This window comes from Podarcis pityusensis (assembly GCF_964106645.2).
Source record: "Podarcis pityusensis genome assembly, chromosome: 15".
In the NCBI taxonomy this organism is placed as follows: domain Eukaryota; kingdom Metazoa; phylum Chordata; class Lepidosauria; order Squamata; family Lacertidae; genus Podarcis; species Podarcis pityusensis.
Genome location: NC_138040.1, coordinates 31,554,676 through 31,571,713, shown reverse-complemented (window position 1 = coordinate 31,571,713; position 17,038 = coordinate 31,554,676). Strand labels below are relative to the sequence as shown.

The window sequence follows — 17,038 nt, the reverse complement described above, 5'->3', positions numbered from 1 at the left end:
AGTACAAATAGATAAATAGGTACCACTGCGGTGGGAAGGTAAATGGCGTTTCCGTGTGCTCTGGTTTCCGTCATGGTGAGTCATTGTGCCAGAAGTGGTTTAGTCATGCTGGCCGCATGACCCGAAAGCTGTCTTTGGACAATCGCCGGCTTCCTCGGCCTGAAAGCGAGATGAGCACTGCAACCCCATAGTCGCCTTTGACTGGACTTAACCATCCAGGGATCTTTTACCTTTACCTTTCTTAGCTACAGCATCTACAAATGGCTAATGTGGCACAAGGAAGAAATATGAAATCACAAGGTGATAATCCAGGGAAACTGTAGTTTTTTGGCCCAATACCTGCACTTCTGTAAACTGTTATTGGGAGAGAAGACTGATGGCTAAAGTTCAAGAAGTGTAAATATAGTTTAAGTTAAGTACCATTGACAGTCAGAGATACTTCCCGTTCTCCTGCACCCACACGTGGAACTACGGCTCGGCACACGTATTTCCCAGCATCCTCTTGGCGCACGTTCTTTAGCGTTAGTGTGTTCTCGTTGCTCAGGACCTGAAAAAGAAGAGACTCAGTTTGCTCCATGTGTCAGTGGTCAAGTGAGAATGTCCACCTCTCTCTCAATACACATTCTAGGAGACAGTGAAGTTACCTCCACAGCTATGAAGCTACCTTACTGTACATTGGTCCATCTAGTTCATTTTTCCAAAACCTGGTTACCTCTGGATGTTGTTGGACTCTTAACTCCCACCAGTTCCATGGCCAATTGTCAGGGATGATGTGAGCTGTAGTCCAACATCTGGAGCTTGGACCAGGTTCGGGAAGCCCCATCAGAGTCTACTATGATGACAGCACCTCTTCTGGGTTTCAGACAGTCCTACCTGGAAATTGAACCTGTGATCTTTTGTATCCATGGGTGTGCTTTGCTCAACCACTAAAACATGGTCCCATCCCAACAGGTAGATCAATAAGTGTTATATTCAATCAAGTGGAGTTGAAAGGTTCCTTTCCATTTAGAAGCTCATCTCAACTTTGAAATACACCAAACCACAGCTGATAATAAATTGATTTGGGCATATGAAGGAGAACAGCAAACACTGGCAATATGTTTCAATGTTTAAACTATAGATTATATCTGGCAAGTCTTTGGGACATTTAGTGGCAAATACAGGTCTGGGAACCCTGGAAAGTGGCTGCAAAGTGGATGGATATATTCATTTTCTGGGGAGAATACAGTATGTGAGCAGGGAGTGCTGCATCCATAGCCCACCTGCTGCTTTCCCCTGAAACTCACTCCAATCACCTTCCCACCACTTTACATAAGAAACATGGTTTGGAAACCCAGCTTGGGAAGGGTAAGTTGCAGGGGGGTGCGGTGGAAGGCTGAAACACCTCTCCCTGTGTTCCCTGCAAACTGCATTCCCTGTGGCTTCAAGGTGGAGAACTGGCATGCTGTGTTCTCACACCTATTGCGTTATTGTCTGTCACTTCACCCTGAATTTAGTGAATAGCATCATGGATGCATCTAAAAGATTCTACAGCAGTGTGGTTTTTCACATTACGTTTCCTGTGAAATATCTCAAACAGGTATTGCTTTGGAGACCACAACCACACCATTCAAATGCAACATGTAAAACAGCCCTGAGTCAGATAGACTGATGTGGGAGATGGACACTCTGAGATTTGCTGGCTCCCTGCCTCTTTGACCCTTCTGCAATCCACACTGCCAGAAACATGGCCCTCTTGCCCACATCGGTGCAATCAGCAGCTTTATTAAAGCTTCCTAAGTGCTGAATCAGGGAACTTTAATGCAAACCAGTCAGAAAAATCCAAGCTCCTGTGGTATTTAGAAATATGATGAGTCTAAAACAAATATGGCCTTTAAGAGTCAACTCTTTCTAATTGCCTGCAGAAACAGTTGAGGCTCGATGGCTAATTTTCCACATATACGAGAACTGTCAGGATCTATTGGCAGCTACAGAGGGCAGACATTAACTTTCAGTGTTGGGATTTACATATCGGGTGATGCTGCCCCTTCACCTTTCTGCACAGGGCAAAGCAGAGGCATCTGTAAACCTTCCCCTGCAGGAGTCTGGATGGTGTCCCGACAGGCCTGCTTCCTTTTGCCTTTCCAACATGTGCTTGCTATGTAAACACAAACCCACACGTTAGCTGTTGGCATTGCCGAGTGTCTGATCTTGCAGCCAATTCCTCTGCTCATTCTGGGAATTTACACTGATGCTTAGCAAACCACTTAATGCCCTTAGCAGTACTCAGAGATATTGCAAAGGCTGCTCATATCGGAACTACCGTGTTTGCAAAAGTATTGAAACTGAAAGAGTCTAGTTTTTTGTTCTTTTTAGAAGTGACAAATCTAGGGCTCTGCAAATGTCCCACTGCACTTTCCAACAAAGCAGGGAGCAGGGATTCAGGAACATCCATGTCAGTGATGGGGAGAATGTAATTTGACACCTGGCTGTGGAGAGGTTGTTTAGGTACGGTAACTCCCAGACCTACCTGAAACCTTTTGCATGCATGCTAAGTATGTGCTCTGTCACTCAGCTATGACCCTTTACAGTTGTAAAGTGATCCAAAGATCCCACCCCCTCAATTTCACCCTGCTTTCCAAACTTCTTTAAGGGTAAAAGCCACATAAAGAGAACTGCATTGCAAAATTCAGAGAAAAGCCTTCAGCCGATGAATGGGGAATAAGATTGAAGAGTGAAGAGGCTTTTTAAGGGGCCCCTGCCTACTACAGGGAGCAGCAAGGCAGCATGAGAAGGAAATTGGGATGCTCTGCCTTGGGAGGAATTGAGCAGGCTCAGGATAAAGAATGGGGAGCAGGGCTATCTTTGGAGAACAGAGCCAGGACTGAAGCATGGACGTATAATTTCCTCAAGTGTGTTCAGGTGAGCTGATTATTCTCTCAGAACAGCATGGTTGTTCTGCCTTCCCCTGGCAGAAATGGATCAACACTAACGCCTTTTATCATTTCTGTGTAGGCTGTCATCTGGTCTAGAGCTATGTGGTCCTTGGAGTTGCACAGTGCAGTCATTTGTCAGCTAGAGGGAGCTAAAGGAAAGGCCATGAGGACTGCACAGCTGCCTTTCCAAGGCAAGTCATTTGTAACACCTCCCAACACCCGAAAAGACAGACTTCTAACTTGATTTGCTCAAGGCTGAGAAGGAGATGCTGAGCAGGATGTTTCAGAACCCAAAAGAAAGAAACGAGATAAGGGTCATGAAGAGGGGTGGTGGTTCCCTTTACCCAACGAATACTGAAAAGAAAAAAGATAAATGATAAAATTAGAAGAAAACAAATGTTCAGTGCACTTTTTTGCACAGGGAAGGGACATTAGCTCTAACATTGAAAAGGGCATGAATTCTAAGCTGTGGAGGTGATCTGAAGGACAGCAACAGTAGAACAGTTCTTCAAAGGCTAAGCAACACTTGGAAGGTTCTGTTCAATCACTATCAAAGATGCCTAAGACACGAAGTCTTAGGAGACCCAGCTCACTTGTCAGACCAGATCAAGTGCTGTCCATGGTGCTAAGCATAGAGGTGAGTCTTCAAGTCAGTTGCGGAGTGGCCCCAACATCACAGGCCCAATGCCAGGGAGTCCTTCCTGGCTTGTTAGTTTCAAAAGGGCTCTATCCTTCCTTCTGCAGCAGCAGAACACATGTCAAGTTATTGAAGTACAGCTGGGGTGAGTGACTACTAGTGATATCTATTATATTCTGAAGCTTACTTCCAGGTAAATGTACACAGGAATGCAGCACAATTCCTCCCAAGGGTCCTAGTAAAGAGGAGGGAATGGATGAGAAATGAATGGCTTGGGGGAACTGAAAGAAAGGAACAAAAGTATGCAAAATGAAGAACTCCGTTCACTGTCCCTACCAAACTGTTCTGGCTTCTGTTGGAGGCCTGATGCATTTGTTCCTGTAAAATAAGTCTGATTTTATGGTCCACAGCCCCACAAACCATTTGTAAATCAAGCTGCCCATAGCACAGGAGTGCATTTATCTCCACATTCCACTTGGGGATTCCTGCATACCCAGATGAAGGCTGCAGAATGGATATGCCTGAATGAACCATGTATCTGAAGGTAACTCAGGCATTGTAAACAAGGGCTTTAGTTTTTTTGTAAAACCTGCAAAGCTGAGTTCAACCTCATGAGTCCCCAATGCCTACTATTTAATATTATCTGTATTGGTTTTATATGTGCTCATATTGTTTACCACTTATGGCAGACAGATTTGTATGCTTGAGGAGACCCTGAATCATGGGTTCTGAATTCCTGAAACTCCATAGGAACTTCTTCTTGTGCATGCATATTGTGTTCAAGGTGTTTGTTACACTATATCATGGGGTCAAAATAAACACAAACATAGAAGGTTTCTTGTTACCTGCTCCTTTAAGATCTGTTTGCCCACTCATTAATATTTAGGATGTAGATGGCCTTGTAGTATCATACTTTGAGCTCTCTTGAACCCCAAGAAGTACATGTGACTTCCTTCCATTAAGGTGTAATGTGACTTTCACCTGCTCTAGTTACTCACAGCACTTTCACTGAAACAGAGGTACAGGTATAGATAGGATATTAATAAGTGAATGTGAAAAGCCAAGTCCTGGGTTTTATCTCTAGCATGACCTGGGTTGGTTTATACATGCATGCTAGACTCTTGATTTCTCAACACTTAGTTCTACTCCACGCTTGATGATTAGCCACCAGATTGCGTAAATTAACTCCTGAAAACCACTGCATAAGGGGATATTGATGAATGCTTTCTCTGCAATATTCAGTGGAGGATGGTCAATTCAGCGTAACGAGGCACTGCCCCACCAACCTCAACCTGTCTTCTTACTTACAACTAATCAGGGAGTGGCTCCACCTACTGTTGGGCTCTCTGCCTTCCACCATGCTAGTCTCAATGAGCACCAATGACTACTGGTGATACAGCATCTGTGATGGACCATCCACACATGAAAGTCATCACTGCATGCTGAAGCTCCTAGGTGATGAATAGGCATGCACAGTCCTAGGAAACTGGATCCAGGACTGGGTTGATGCCAGGAGGCTGTTTGTCCTTAAGCTTTAGCTGTGCAGTGCTCTGTAAGCAAGGACTGTTCACAAAAAGAGCTCAACGTGGAGATGGTTTACAAAGTTCCACCTGTCACAAAGAGGCAAAGTGGTTGCCTTGGCCTTTGGTTAACCCAGATGCTGCTCATAATGGGAATCAATTCAACTTCTATTAGGGTTACTTTGCAAAGATCCCCTTTGAGCAGCAGAAATGTGGAAAGTGCTGTGACTGCCATGGAAACGAACCTTTCATTTTTTTTATTAGTCCAGTTACATAAATCAGCCTCCTTGACCTCTGCTTGGCCTAAAATTTTCCCTCTTTTCTTTGAAAGTGCTGAGAACTTTCACTGCCATCTCTGGACAGCTACCACTGCCTGCTGCCACTAGTGCAGTTTGCAACCGAGGAAGGTCAGCCCTTCCATTAGGCATGGCGAGGTAGGCACCTTGGGTGGCAGATGCTGGAGCGCAGGTTATGGTGGAGAGATGTTGAAGGCCAGTACTGTTTCTGCCAAATGGCCCGCTGTGTGTGCTCCCTCACCTAGCTTGCTGCCCCTTAATGCTGTGGAGGACACCGCTCCATTAGCTTCTATATGTGGAATGAATGGAAGAGACACCGTCTTGACCGTCTCAGGCAGTCCAGTGTAATTGCTGCCTCCTGTTGCTCTTATCTGGAAGTCTGAAAGTGATCAAACACGCCCATACATTTGCCAGGCCCAGGCAGTGAGATAATGAGCCTCTCCACCACACAGCAGCAGAATGGAAAGGGCAGGTGACTACACAGTTCTCAACACTGGGATAAAATCCAGGGTGGCCCATTCCATTTCACTGGGGCGGAATGAGATACTGTTGCTTCTGCAGCCACTAAAGCCTTGTTGACTGGGGTTCTATGGTGGCAGTTTCTGGTGAGATCTCATGACATTTTGCCAGAAGATGCTGCCATGAGAACCCGGTAGCAGGGTGGGGTCCCTGTGGGGGTGCTGCCCTGCAGGATTCTGCTGTCCAAGGTGGCTGCTTTAGTTTGCCTCCTGGGTGGGCCAGCCCTGGTTGTGAACACTGGGATAGAATCACACACCACATGAAAGCACAGAATGTGGAATTGACTACAGAACATAAGTTTCCTCAGAATCCCAGCTCACCTCACAGGGTTGGTTCCCCCCCGCCCCTTACGCTACAATAATGACGCTCTGAGTTAACTGCAGGATGCAGCAGTCATGCCCAGTTTTGTATATTTCAAGGTGGGCCACAGATCGTTCACATGTTTGATCTACCAGCTCAGCAACAGCTTGTTGTCCCTTCTGAACTGCAAATAACACTGTTATTTGTTCCTGCTGCTGTGGGAATCGCCAGCAGAAAGCAAGAGCAGCAAGGCTGAGAGCAAAGGATTAATCCAATGAACAAATCCAAGAGTCCACTCCATGACTTAGACTTTGCTACTACTCAATATTTACTTTCACAGGCTTTCCACAACCACTCAAAGAACCTCACATGGGATGTAGTGATATGGTACACAACTATCTCCTGTACTGCTCAGTCTTCTGGCATTATTATTATTATTATTGAGTCTTTAGTGTGCTACAAAACAACCCCCCCTCACTTCCTGCTGCAGATTACCTCTTTGGAACAATGCATTACCTCGGTGTTCATTACAACTACAGTGAAGAGCAGCCCATTATTCTTATCCCTGCCTTGTAGATGGGCAGGGGGGAAAGGGCTGGCGATGAGGCAGGAGATTATCAAAGGCTAACCCAGTCTTAGGGACGAGCTCAGATTTAAATTATGATTCATGTTCATAGCTGCTACACTTTGTGAGACGAGCATGATATCTACCATGCACAGAGCACCCACCTGCCACAATACTTGAGGCAATAAAGGCAGAAAGAGAATGATGTCATGTGAGTTGAAGCCACCATTTGCGCCTGCAAGAACCAGTATTGAGGAGAGGCTGTGCCTCAGTGGCAGAACACCTGCTTTTCATACAGAAGGTCCCAGGTTCAATCCCTGACATTTCCAGGTAGGACTGGAGGAGACGCCTTCCTGAAGCCCTGGACAGTAACTGCCAACCAGTGTAGCCAGAATGGAGCTAGATGGACTAATGGTCTGACTCAGTAGAGCGCCCCCTCCAAGCATCCCTTATATTTACAATATTTACATTTATGATGATTTTCACTCTTGATGCTATTAGGGTGGTCAAACTTGATCTTGCTTTCAATGCTGTTTGCACCTCCAGTAGTTTCAGGGTGTTTATATGACTCCATTTCCTGTCAGTGCATATCCTGTAACTTCCTGCTGAAATCCTGTAACCTTTCCTACCACAAATGTTATGGGGACTTTTCTGTCCCACTTTTGCTGTGCCATAGCCTTTCCAGACAGCAATCCTAGGAAGTGTAGTTTATTAAGGGTGCTGGGAGTTGTTAAAAGGTAAAGGTAAAGGGACCCCTGACCATTAGGTCCAGTCGTGGCTGACTCTGGGGTTGCGCGCTCATCTCGCTTTATTGGCCGAGGGAGCCGGGTCATGTGGCCAGCATGACTAAGCCGCTTCTGGTGAACCAGAACACCGTTTACCTTTCTGCCGGCGTAGTACCTATTTATCTACTTGCACTTTGACGTGCTTTCGAACTGCTAGGTTGGCAGGAGCAGGGACTGAGCAACGGGAGCTCACCCCGTTGCGGGGATTCGAACTGCCAACCTTCTGATCGGCAAGTCCTAGGCTCTGTGGTTTAACCCACAGCGCCAGGAGACCCCTATTCCCCTCCTAGAGCTACAATTCTCAGAGTTCCCTGTGAAGAGGGACTGATTATTAAACCACTCAGAATTGTAGCACTGTGAGGGGAATGGGGTCCCTTTACAACTCTCATTTCCCTCAGTGAACTACAGTTCCCATGATACTTGGGGGGGCCCAAGATTGCTTAAATTTATGTGAACCGCCCTGAAACCTCTGGACATAGGGTGGCATATAAGTTCTATTATTATTATTATTATTATTATTAATAATAATAATAATAATAATAAATTGGTGTTATACTGCTTTAAATGTATAGTGCACGTGTGGTGGCACTAGGGAAGTATTGCAAAAAAAAAAAAAAAAAAAAATAAAGCAGAATGATGTGTGGACGACCCAATATAAACCCATCACAACATTTTGTCAAGAACATGTTGTAGAATATAATAGCAAAAACGACACAACACAAAACACCTGTCCGGAGGGTACTTGGCACTCAGCCCTCAAACTTCCCCTCAAATGTTGAGCTGATTTTAAGCATCCTTACCACACCCGAGCCCCGCTTCATCCAGACGATGGTCAGCGACGGGTTTCCGATCCAAGCACAGTTAAATACAGCGTCCGATCCAAGATCAACAAGAAGGGACTGTGGTTCCGTCATCATGCGTGGTCCAACTATAGTAAGAGATATGTCACAGAATAGGTTTCTGCAGAATAGGACAGCAATGAAATTATTCTTCATAGCAGGTAAGGGAAGGAAAAGGCAATAAGGGACCATGCAATCACCCAAGGAGAGACATAATGCATGAATTAGATCTCTCCCTTGTTGTGGCTTTTGGATTCTTGACTAGAGGAAGAAATGGAGGCTTGAAGCCTAATCCAGAGACATTTATTCCATCTCTTCCAAAGGAGCTTTGAACACATGAACTTCACAAAAACAGATAATCATTCAGATAGGGTGACTAAAGCGTCACTTTCATAGTTCTGGAACTGTGGGTCCCTAGGAGTTATGAAAGAGTCCCAGGCTGTTGGCCTGAATGGCCATGGCAGTCTAGCTTGGAGCAGCCAACCTGCCACGTGGGCAGGTGGTACATGCTGGGCATGGTCTGTGGTACAAAGGCACTGTCAAGCTACAATTCTGCCTGCCTCTCCAGTGCTGCATTAGTTCTGTGCACCCTGGCTCAACACACTGGGCACTGGGTAGGCATAGCAGACAAAATTGGATCAAAGCAGAGGGCAGGGGAAGAAAACCTTTGGCCTATGGGCCCCATTTGGCTCAGCAAGGTCATTTCCCCTGCCCCACACCCGACAGGATATGCGATGTGGGGAAAGTAGAGATGAGGCTAGATTGGCTTCCTCATGGGGAAGAAGCTTTGCAGTCCCTTGCTCAGCACTGACAAGCATAGGGCCGACCCCAAAGGCCTTGCACTGTGGCGCCCAAGCACCTGGCAACCAGTCAGCTGCCGTGAGCTTGGGATGTGCAGTGCCAAGGACTTTGACAAGTAGGCAGGACAACCTGATGTCAGATGATTGACAGGTAGGTTGTCCCATCTACCTATCGAAGCTAGACTGCAGGGGTGGGGACCAATGAGGATCTGGTGCATTGAGCCAAAAAGAGTCCCCACCCCTGATGTAGAGGGTTGGATGTGTCCCATTCAGAGCACTTCATGGTGACTTGCTACTGCGCAGGACAAAACTTCTCCACCTTTAGCACAAAAGGCTGATGTGTGCCTGGTTTTCCAGGTGAAGGTTAACCAAAACAACAGCTGGACCATTATTATTTAGGTCCTTTCTCCGGCTTCCTTTTTCACCACTGATGAATCGATTGTCCATCTCATTCCCTTAAGAAACTGCACCGTTATCATCCACAAGGCAACTCTCAAATTACAAAGGATTAGCCCTATCACATAAACTCCTGATGGTTCAGCAGCTGAGCTGTACTTACAGTAGACATCGACTGTCCTGCTGATGTTCGTGCTGCCTAAAGCGTTGGTCACCTCGCAAGAGATTGGCTCAAAAAAATAGGTATGGTCAACAATGGTCTCATAAGAGTCCCCCGATGCTTCCTTTATAATGTGTCCCTTTTTGGCCCACCTGCAGAAAGACAACAAGGAGAAGAGCAGGGCTGTGTTATAAAGGCATTGCCACGTAAAATAGGTTTCATTGTACAAGGACTATACAGGGAAGGAAATGTCAAAATAAAACCAAGTTAAGGACACAGGGATAAAAGTCCAATTCAGGCCACTCCCCAGGCCTGGTACACAAGCACAGGTTGTGATGTTGCACTCCGTGTGAAACACCATTGTGCAGAAACTCCTCCAGCAAATTTCTCCATGCCACCAAATGCTGTTCATTTCTGGTGGCTTGCAGAGAGATGGATAAAAAGTGCTGGATCAGCCGTCAGTCAGTCAATCACAGATTTGTTTAAACCTATGTCAACATAGAACTGCTGGTTCAGCATGGTGAGTCACTGTGTGCAAATTGCTTGGCCTTTTTATTTTATTTTATTTAGTACATTCACACCCCACCTTTCATCTTTTTCCAAATGGCAGATTCAGGAATCTATGACAGCCTCCCATCCAGACCTTGACTTGCTTAGCTTTCACAAAGCAGATGCACTATGCACTCGCTGACCGTGCCATGGAAACTCAACATGCCACTTCATGGCAGTGGCATTATGAGCAGCCCTCAAAGAGCACCTTTATTGGCCCTCTATGAAAAATAATCTAGGGATTGCCTCCTACTCCTCACAATTGTTGAACAACAGTAGCCCCATCCAAGAGGTCCCTCTCATGTTTTCCCATCTTGGGGGAGAGTGGGGGGCAGGCATAGGCAAACTCGGCCCTCCAGATGTTTGCGGACTACAACTCCCATGATCCCTAGCTAACAGGACCAGTGGTCAGGAGTGATGGGAATTGTAGTCCCAAAACATCTGGAGGGCGAGTTTGCCTATGCCTGGTGTGGGGGGTGCTTGCTGCTCTTACACCTGGCAACCCAGCCCCACCAGCTTCCATGCATTGGGGCTAAATGTCTGAAGCAGGAAGCCAGCACTGCATGTAGAGGCTCCTCAAGTGACTTAGAGCCCTGATTGGTGCAGGGCTCTAAATGGTGCAGCCAGCCTCTAAAATACTGGATCATCAGGAATGCAATGGAGGCGACAGAGGTCAGCAAGTGTGTCCTTCCTCTCCCAACACACATGATGGAAAACACCTGAGAGAGAATGTCTGGATAGGGATAGACAGTGCAGGGGTGCCAAGCCTTTTTCAGCCACATTCCCTTAAGGGCAACATTCTGAGGGCCACATGACAGTAGTGGGCAGGACCAGAGGAAAATGGGTAGAGAAACAAATGGTGCCTTTGTATAGTAGGCTACTCTCTCCCTCCCCACCATCTCCATCCAGACAAGCAAGAATTCAATGGTACTTTCCGGCTAGGCAAAAATGGTTGGAGTGCAAAGCAGGGTCAATAAGGGTGTGGTCTGGGGAGAGGGGCATGACCTGGAGAGACCAGGTCAGACAAAGAGAGGCAGACAAAGAAACTTGGAAGGTCGTGTTGGTCCCCGGCCTAGAGTTCCCTCCTCCTGGGTTTGTGAGCCAGTGTGGTGCACTGGGTCAAAGTGTTGGGCTTACAACAGTCAGACTTGGGTTCCAATCAGTCATGAAACTCACTGGGTATCCTTGGGACACTCATTTCCCTTGCTGCTTAACTCATATTATTGGGTTGCTCTGAGAATGAAATGAGATAACATGTGAGCATGGAAACCATCCCACACATTGAGAAGTAGCAGCAAACCAAACCAAAAGTGAAAAAAGGACTAAGAAACAAAGAAATAAGTTGTCGAAAGAAATTGCAATTGCTTGTGCTGTAGGCCAGGTGATGCATGTAACGTGTAACGATTGTTCTTATGCAGGGATTGTATTTTTTTTAAAAGGGTTGACCTACAGATAATGTAAATTAATGAACTGAACTTAATGGAACAGACCTTAAAAAAAAAAAGTATGTCTTGCGTACTCAAGAGTCCAGGGCAACCCTTGGACATACATGCTATTCTAAACCACTTGCATTCCGATCACATGTGGTCAACATCACCCAGATTCTTCTGCTGGGGATATTTTACCACGACAAACACCTTTTTCTCAGCCACAGATGGCTGAATCTGCAGACAATGTGGAATTGGAATATATCAGCGGTAGAAGATTTTGCTAAACTATCTCCTGGGGTTGAGACCATCTGTAATGCAGATTCCAACTAAGTCATCCTAGGATGTTCATCCATCTCTGCTAACTGAACAAGTTCTCTTATAATTGACTCTTTCTTGACCTACTTATATAACCTGTTGTTTCTGGCAATGTAGCAGAAAGCCACCAACTGTTATTTGTTATCCAAAAAGTGTGTGAATGGGGAAGGGGGCCGAATTGCAGGGTTTTCACATTTAAAAAGAGCAGTTCCTAAAATAAACTGGGTGAGACCTCAGCTCAGGGGTAGCACATATGATTTACATACAGAGAGCAAAAGACCCAATCCTCAGCCTTTTGTGATAAAAAGATCTCAGCGTGTAAGGCTGTGGGAGATGTGGAATAGAGGAGAAATTCATTTGGTCCACATTGTAAAACAGAGCGACCTAATTTGTTGGTCCCAGGCTTATGCAGGGGTCAGGAAGCAGCTACCCATTGGATTATGCATCTTTCCTGATTTTGCAAAACAACTCCTGTTAAAAATGTGTCCCCAAATGGATATTTTATGGGACAATTGCATTTTGTATAAACTGTGTGATTTGGGGGAAAGTGTGAACAATTTAAACGTGATTTTTTTTTGGGGGGGGGGGTTGGCTGTGCATTTTTATAAACAATCCACAAAAGAAAGCATGGAACAGACCTACAATTGTGAAATTGACCCCAGATAGAAATAGGTTGGTTCATCCATTCCTAGGGGAAAAAACCTCTGCTTGGGTACTTGGAGAACAAAGTCATACACACAACATACACATGTTCACTTCTCTCCATGTGCACAGATGTTTCATTTTCTGGAACCAACTTGCAGACATATGTTATTGCAACAAGAAATTTGTACAAAATAAGTCAGACAGACACCATGATGTAACTCTCACCATAAGTTGGCAGAAAAACACACCCACTCACCTTCCTAGCAGGTATGTGCCTCAGGCTGTAACTGCACCATGCATTTAAACCTGTATCATGCTACTTTAAATAGACACGGCTTCCCTCAAAGAATCCTGGGAACTGTAGTTTGTTAAGGGTGCTGAGAATGGTTAGGGTTAGGGTAAGAGCTACAGTTCTTAAGCATTCTTTCTTCCCAGAGAATCAATCCCTCTTCCTGGAGAACTCTTCGAATGGTAGCTCTGTGAGGAGAATAGGAATCTCCTAACAACTCTCAGCACCCTTAAGAAACTACATTTCCCAGGTTTCTTCGGGGGAAGCCATGACTGTTTCAAGTGATACAATGCTGCTTTAAATGCACAGTGCAGATGGGTCCTCAGTGTCAAAGTTAAGACATGGGGTAGCATGTCTCTCTATGTCAGCGATGGGGAAACACTGACCTAGGGGCCAAATTAGGACTCCCGTTGGTTCTTAATTTCACCCAGGAGGCCATTTTCCTCCAGCCATGCCCCTCTTCCCCACATCTGTTGTCATATGACAGGCTGCAGAGAGTCTTAGAATGCACTTGTGATTGTTCTACTGCAAGTCAGTGCCTTTTAAATTTGGTGCCAATAGAAAGTCCCACTGGGATGGGTTCAACTCAGGAGCTCCTGAATGGAGCCAACACCAGCCCAAAACTGGGTGTGCATTTGGCACTGAACTAACCCTCATTTCTGCAGCAATCTTTGCATCTGGGGCTTGAATTCAAGAACCTTCCTTCACAGCTGCACTTCATGAATTGGGCCTGGAAACAAAGCAGTGGTACGTGTTCATGCTTTCTTGTTCCCGTGAACAATCAACATAACTGCTGTCTTCTGAGCTAGCTGCCATTTCTGAACTGTCTCCAAAGGCAGCCCCATATATAGCACATTACAGTAGTCTAACCTGGAGGCTACCAGAGTATAAGGCAGCTGAAGCCAGGCTGTGTTCTGTATAAATTACAAATAAAGGGCCAGAGGCCAGAATAGAGATTCAGCATGTGAATATGCACATTTATAGCAGAAAGCAGTGCTCGCTTAATCATGATGCTTGCAACAGGGACAAACTGCAGGGTAGAAATGAGCCTAGCCATGCTTACCTGGATCCTGCCCTCATACATTCTATCAAGGGCTTTCGCTAATATGAGCACCTGGTGCTTAAATGCTCACAACACCCGTACAATGGATTCCAGCAGCTCCTGGTTGCAAACCTGGCTGATACCGACACACACATCCTCTAAATCACTGCTAAGCGCAGAACAAACAGGGGAGAATTCTGCCAGTCATGATGATTATTGGACAGGCTGAGCTTCCAGGCTCATAAAAGCAAGAAGACCCGTAGCCAGCCCCAAAGCGCCTGGGAAAATCCAGTCCAAGGTTTGCCAGTTCATGCACTCAGGTCTGTCAACATCAAAACACACAGTTCAGTTCCCCTGGGCTCCCCCCTCCTCCTTTTTTTAATCAAAGGGAACTTTATCCCTTTAAGGCAGTTGAAATAACATTATACTAGAAAGCCAAGCTGGCATTTGAAACATTGCAATGTGAAAATTGTCTTTTGAGGACAAGCTGTCAACTCAGCACTTAAATTAAACTGCTGTTTACCAAACAATAAGCAAATGTGACCTAATGGGGCACCATCTGGCATCCTGCCACACTGGGGATGTCAGAGATGGATAGATGGAGGAACTGACAGTGTACGAGAGATTAGATTAAGATGATCTGGGGGGCAGGTGGGTGCGGGGCGGAAACCTAAAAAGCATGGTGGCATCTGCAATCAATAATAATAATAATAATAATAATAATAATAATATGGATGCCACTTTTCTATATAATGTGCCTAAAGTAGCTCACAACACAAAAGGAACACCACATTACCAATACATCATTACAACACCAGATTAATGTACGATACATCAATGAATAATTCATTTCGACAATATGGGTGTCGTAAGATTTTAAATTTAGTACAAAGTAAACTATCAGTCATATAAAAATCAACTGCCAATCTAACTTCATAAGTATCTGCTGGCTGAAATTCAATCCACTCATCACTCAGTAACTTTTGTCTTATGGAAGACGACGACATGGTTCAATTAGGCCTGATACCCAAAGCAGCATGCATTAAGAGGCAGCGCTGATGGAGCACTGAAACACACACATAGAGGCAGTATCAGAAATGCAAATATCTAGCACAAGGCAGGATAGTGCATCACAAATAGTTTCTTCCTGTTACATAAAGATGTTACCACATGAAGAGAGAGGGGAGAGGCACCTCCTTTCCTGACTCTTTGCACCCTGCAAACCCATCAGTGTAGCTAAGCTTTGAGCAATGGAACTGGAACACATTAAACCAACTTACTGTTGCTAAAAGCAATGTTTATTTATTAAGGACATTTTAAACCTGACTTCATCGATTGATCCCAGGGCAGGTTTAAACCACTTAAATATTTTTTAAAACAATAAAAACAATCATCATAACAAAGTGACAGCAGTTAAAAATATAAAATTAATATAAAATTAAACTCCCAAATGCACCAATTATAGCAGTGGGCTATCATTCCAGAAATGCCCAGGGAAACAGGGAGGTTTTAACCTGGAGTTGAAACATCATACATTCAGGGGGAGGGCACTCCATAATCAGGGGGCCACCATGGAGAAGTCCCAACTGGTGGTGGAAGGAAAAGCACTGTGTTTGAGACTAGTTTCACGCTTTATAGGGGTGCCAACTTGAATAAAATATTGTGGGGGCTCAGGTAAGCCCTGCCCCACAGTGCACGCACACACACCTTTTGAATGGGAATGCCAATCGCGACCACTAGGAGTTGGCTCCTATGACGCTTGATGTATCAACTATGGCATACTGATGTTAGCTGCAGCAAACACAGTAAGGGTGAATGATACATGGTTGTTCCTTTAACATGTGAGTGGTCCAACAAAGGCACCCAGGCTCAACTTCTGATCGCATTGTTTCAACTGGTTAACCCCCCCCCCCCCCGTTTTGATTGTCATGTTTCTTTCTTTTCTTTCTTTCTTTCTTTCTTTCTTTCTTTCTTTCTTTCTTTCTTTCTTCCAGCTTGTTTTATTATATATTTAATTAAGGATATTTCAATGCCCTGATGGTGTTGTTATTGTCCATGTCGGCAGTGTCATTTTTGCCTATTTCCCTCAGAAATAGCCCAACAATTTTGGGGAAGAAGAAGCGCAACAACGTTTCTGGCTGGATTTTCACTTTTTGAACTATGGCAACCCTAGCTTAGAAGCCATTTGGGCATATAAGCAGTATACAAATAAGTAAATAAAAATTGTACAGAGGTAGTTAAGTACATACACACCTGTCATTCCTCTGTTACATGGGTGAAGACAAGAGTGTAACGGTACTATACATAATTATCATATGAAGTGTGGATTCCATGTTCGAATCAGCGTGTGGGCACTGGCGGAGGAAGGGGTGTGTGGTGGGTGTGGTTCGTCCCAGGGGTCATCTCTGAGGGGGATGACATCCCTGTGCCGACCCCCGGGATGCTCACCATGGGCTGAACCCCCTTGGGATGCTAGCCCCGCCCCCCGCAGATGGATAGCCCCGCCCCCGGGTGCACAGCATGTGCGCTGCTCTGGGTGCTGGAGCAGCAAGCTCCGCCTCTGGGTGTGGGGCCAGCTTTAGGGTTTGCCGAGCTTGGCATTTATCTCGGGCACCAAGCTGGGAGGGCCACCAACCTAAGCCTAGTGGCTCAGTGTTGGGTGAGTCTACTGAATGAAGTGAGCTGCAGGTGGTGGGAAGAGGAGAGGGGAGGGGAGGAAAAGCCACTTCCGCCCTGCAGAGGAGGTGGGGTTGTGGGCGTATTGGTATTGTATTGTAGATGGAAGAGGGGAGGAAGCGCCATCACCTGCCCTGCATATTGAAGGGTAGTCCGATAAAGGATTCCGGGGGGCGTGGCCCTGTCTGAAGCCTATGGAGGTGAGGGCCTAAGGCACGCTCCCGAGCGGTGACCCCAGGGGAGTTCCTAGTTGATGTGCATCAGCAGGACTCCCCCTACTGGTGGTTAACCCTTCCCGGACTTCAAGCAGACAGGCTGAAGCAGGATAGTCCATTAGGACCAATGCCTAAGCCAATACCG

At 45.7% G+C, this 17,038-nt stretch overlaps 1 protein-coding gene across 2 annotated transcripts in view; it reads right to left on the bottom strand.

The window, feature by feature from the left end:
- The window catches only part of KIRREL3 (kirre like nephrin family adhesion molecule 3), a 737,348-nt gene that overhangs the window by 64,220 nt on the left and 656,090 nt on the right, over nt 1–17,038 (bottom strand). For both annotated transcript variants that reach the window (XM_080983902.1, XM_080983903.1), the window contains exons 9-11: nt 9,736–9,884; nt 8,338–8,465; nt 421–547 (exon numbers count right to left, since the gene is read on the bottom strand). In XM_080983902.1, coding sequence (XP_080840028.1) covers nt 421–547; nt 8,338–8,465; nt 9,736–9,884 — 404 coding nt within the window. The remainder of the gene's footprint in view (nt 1–420; nt 548–8,337; nt 8,466–9,735; nt 9,885–17,038) is intronic.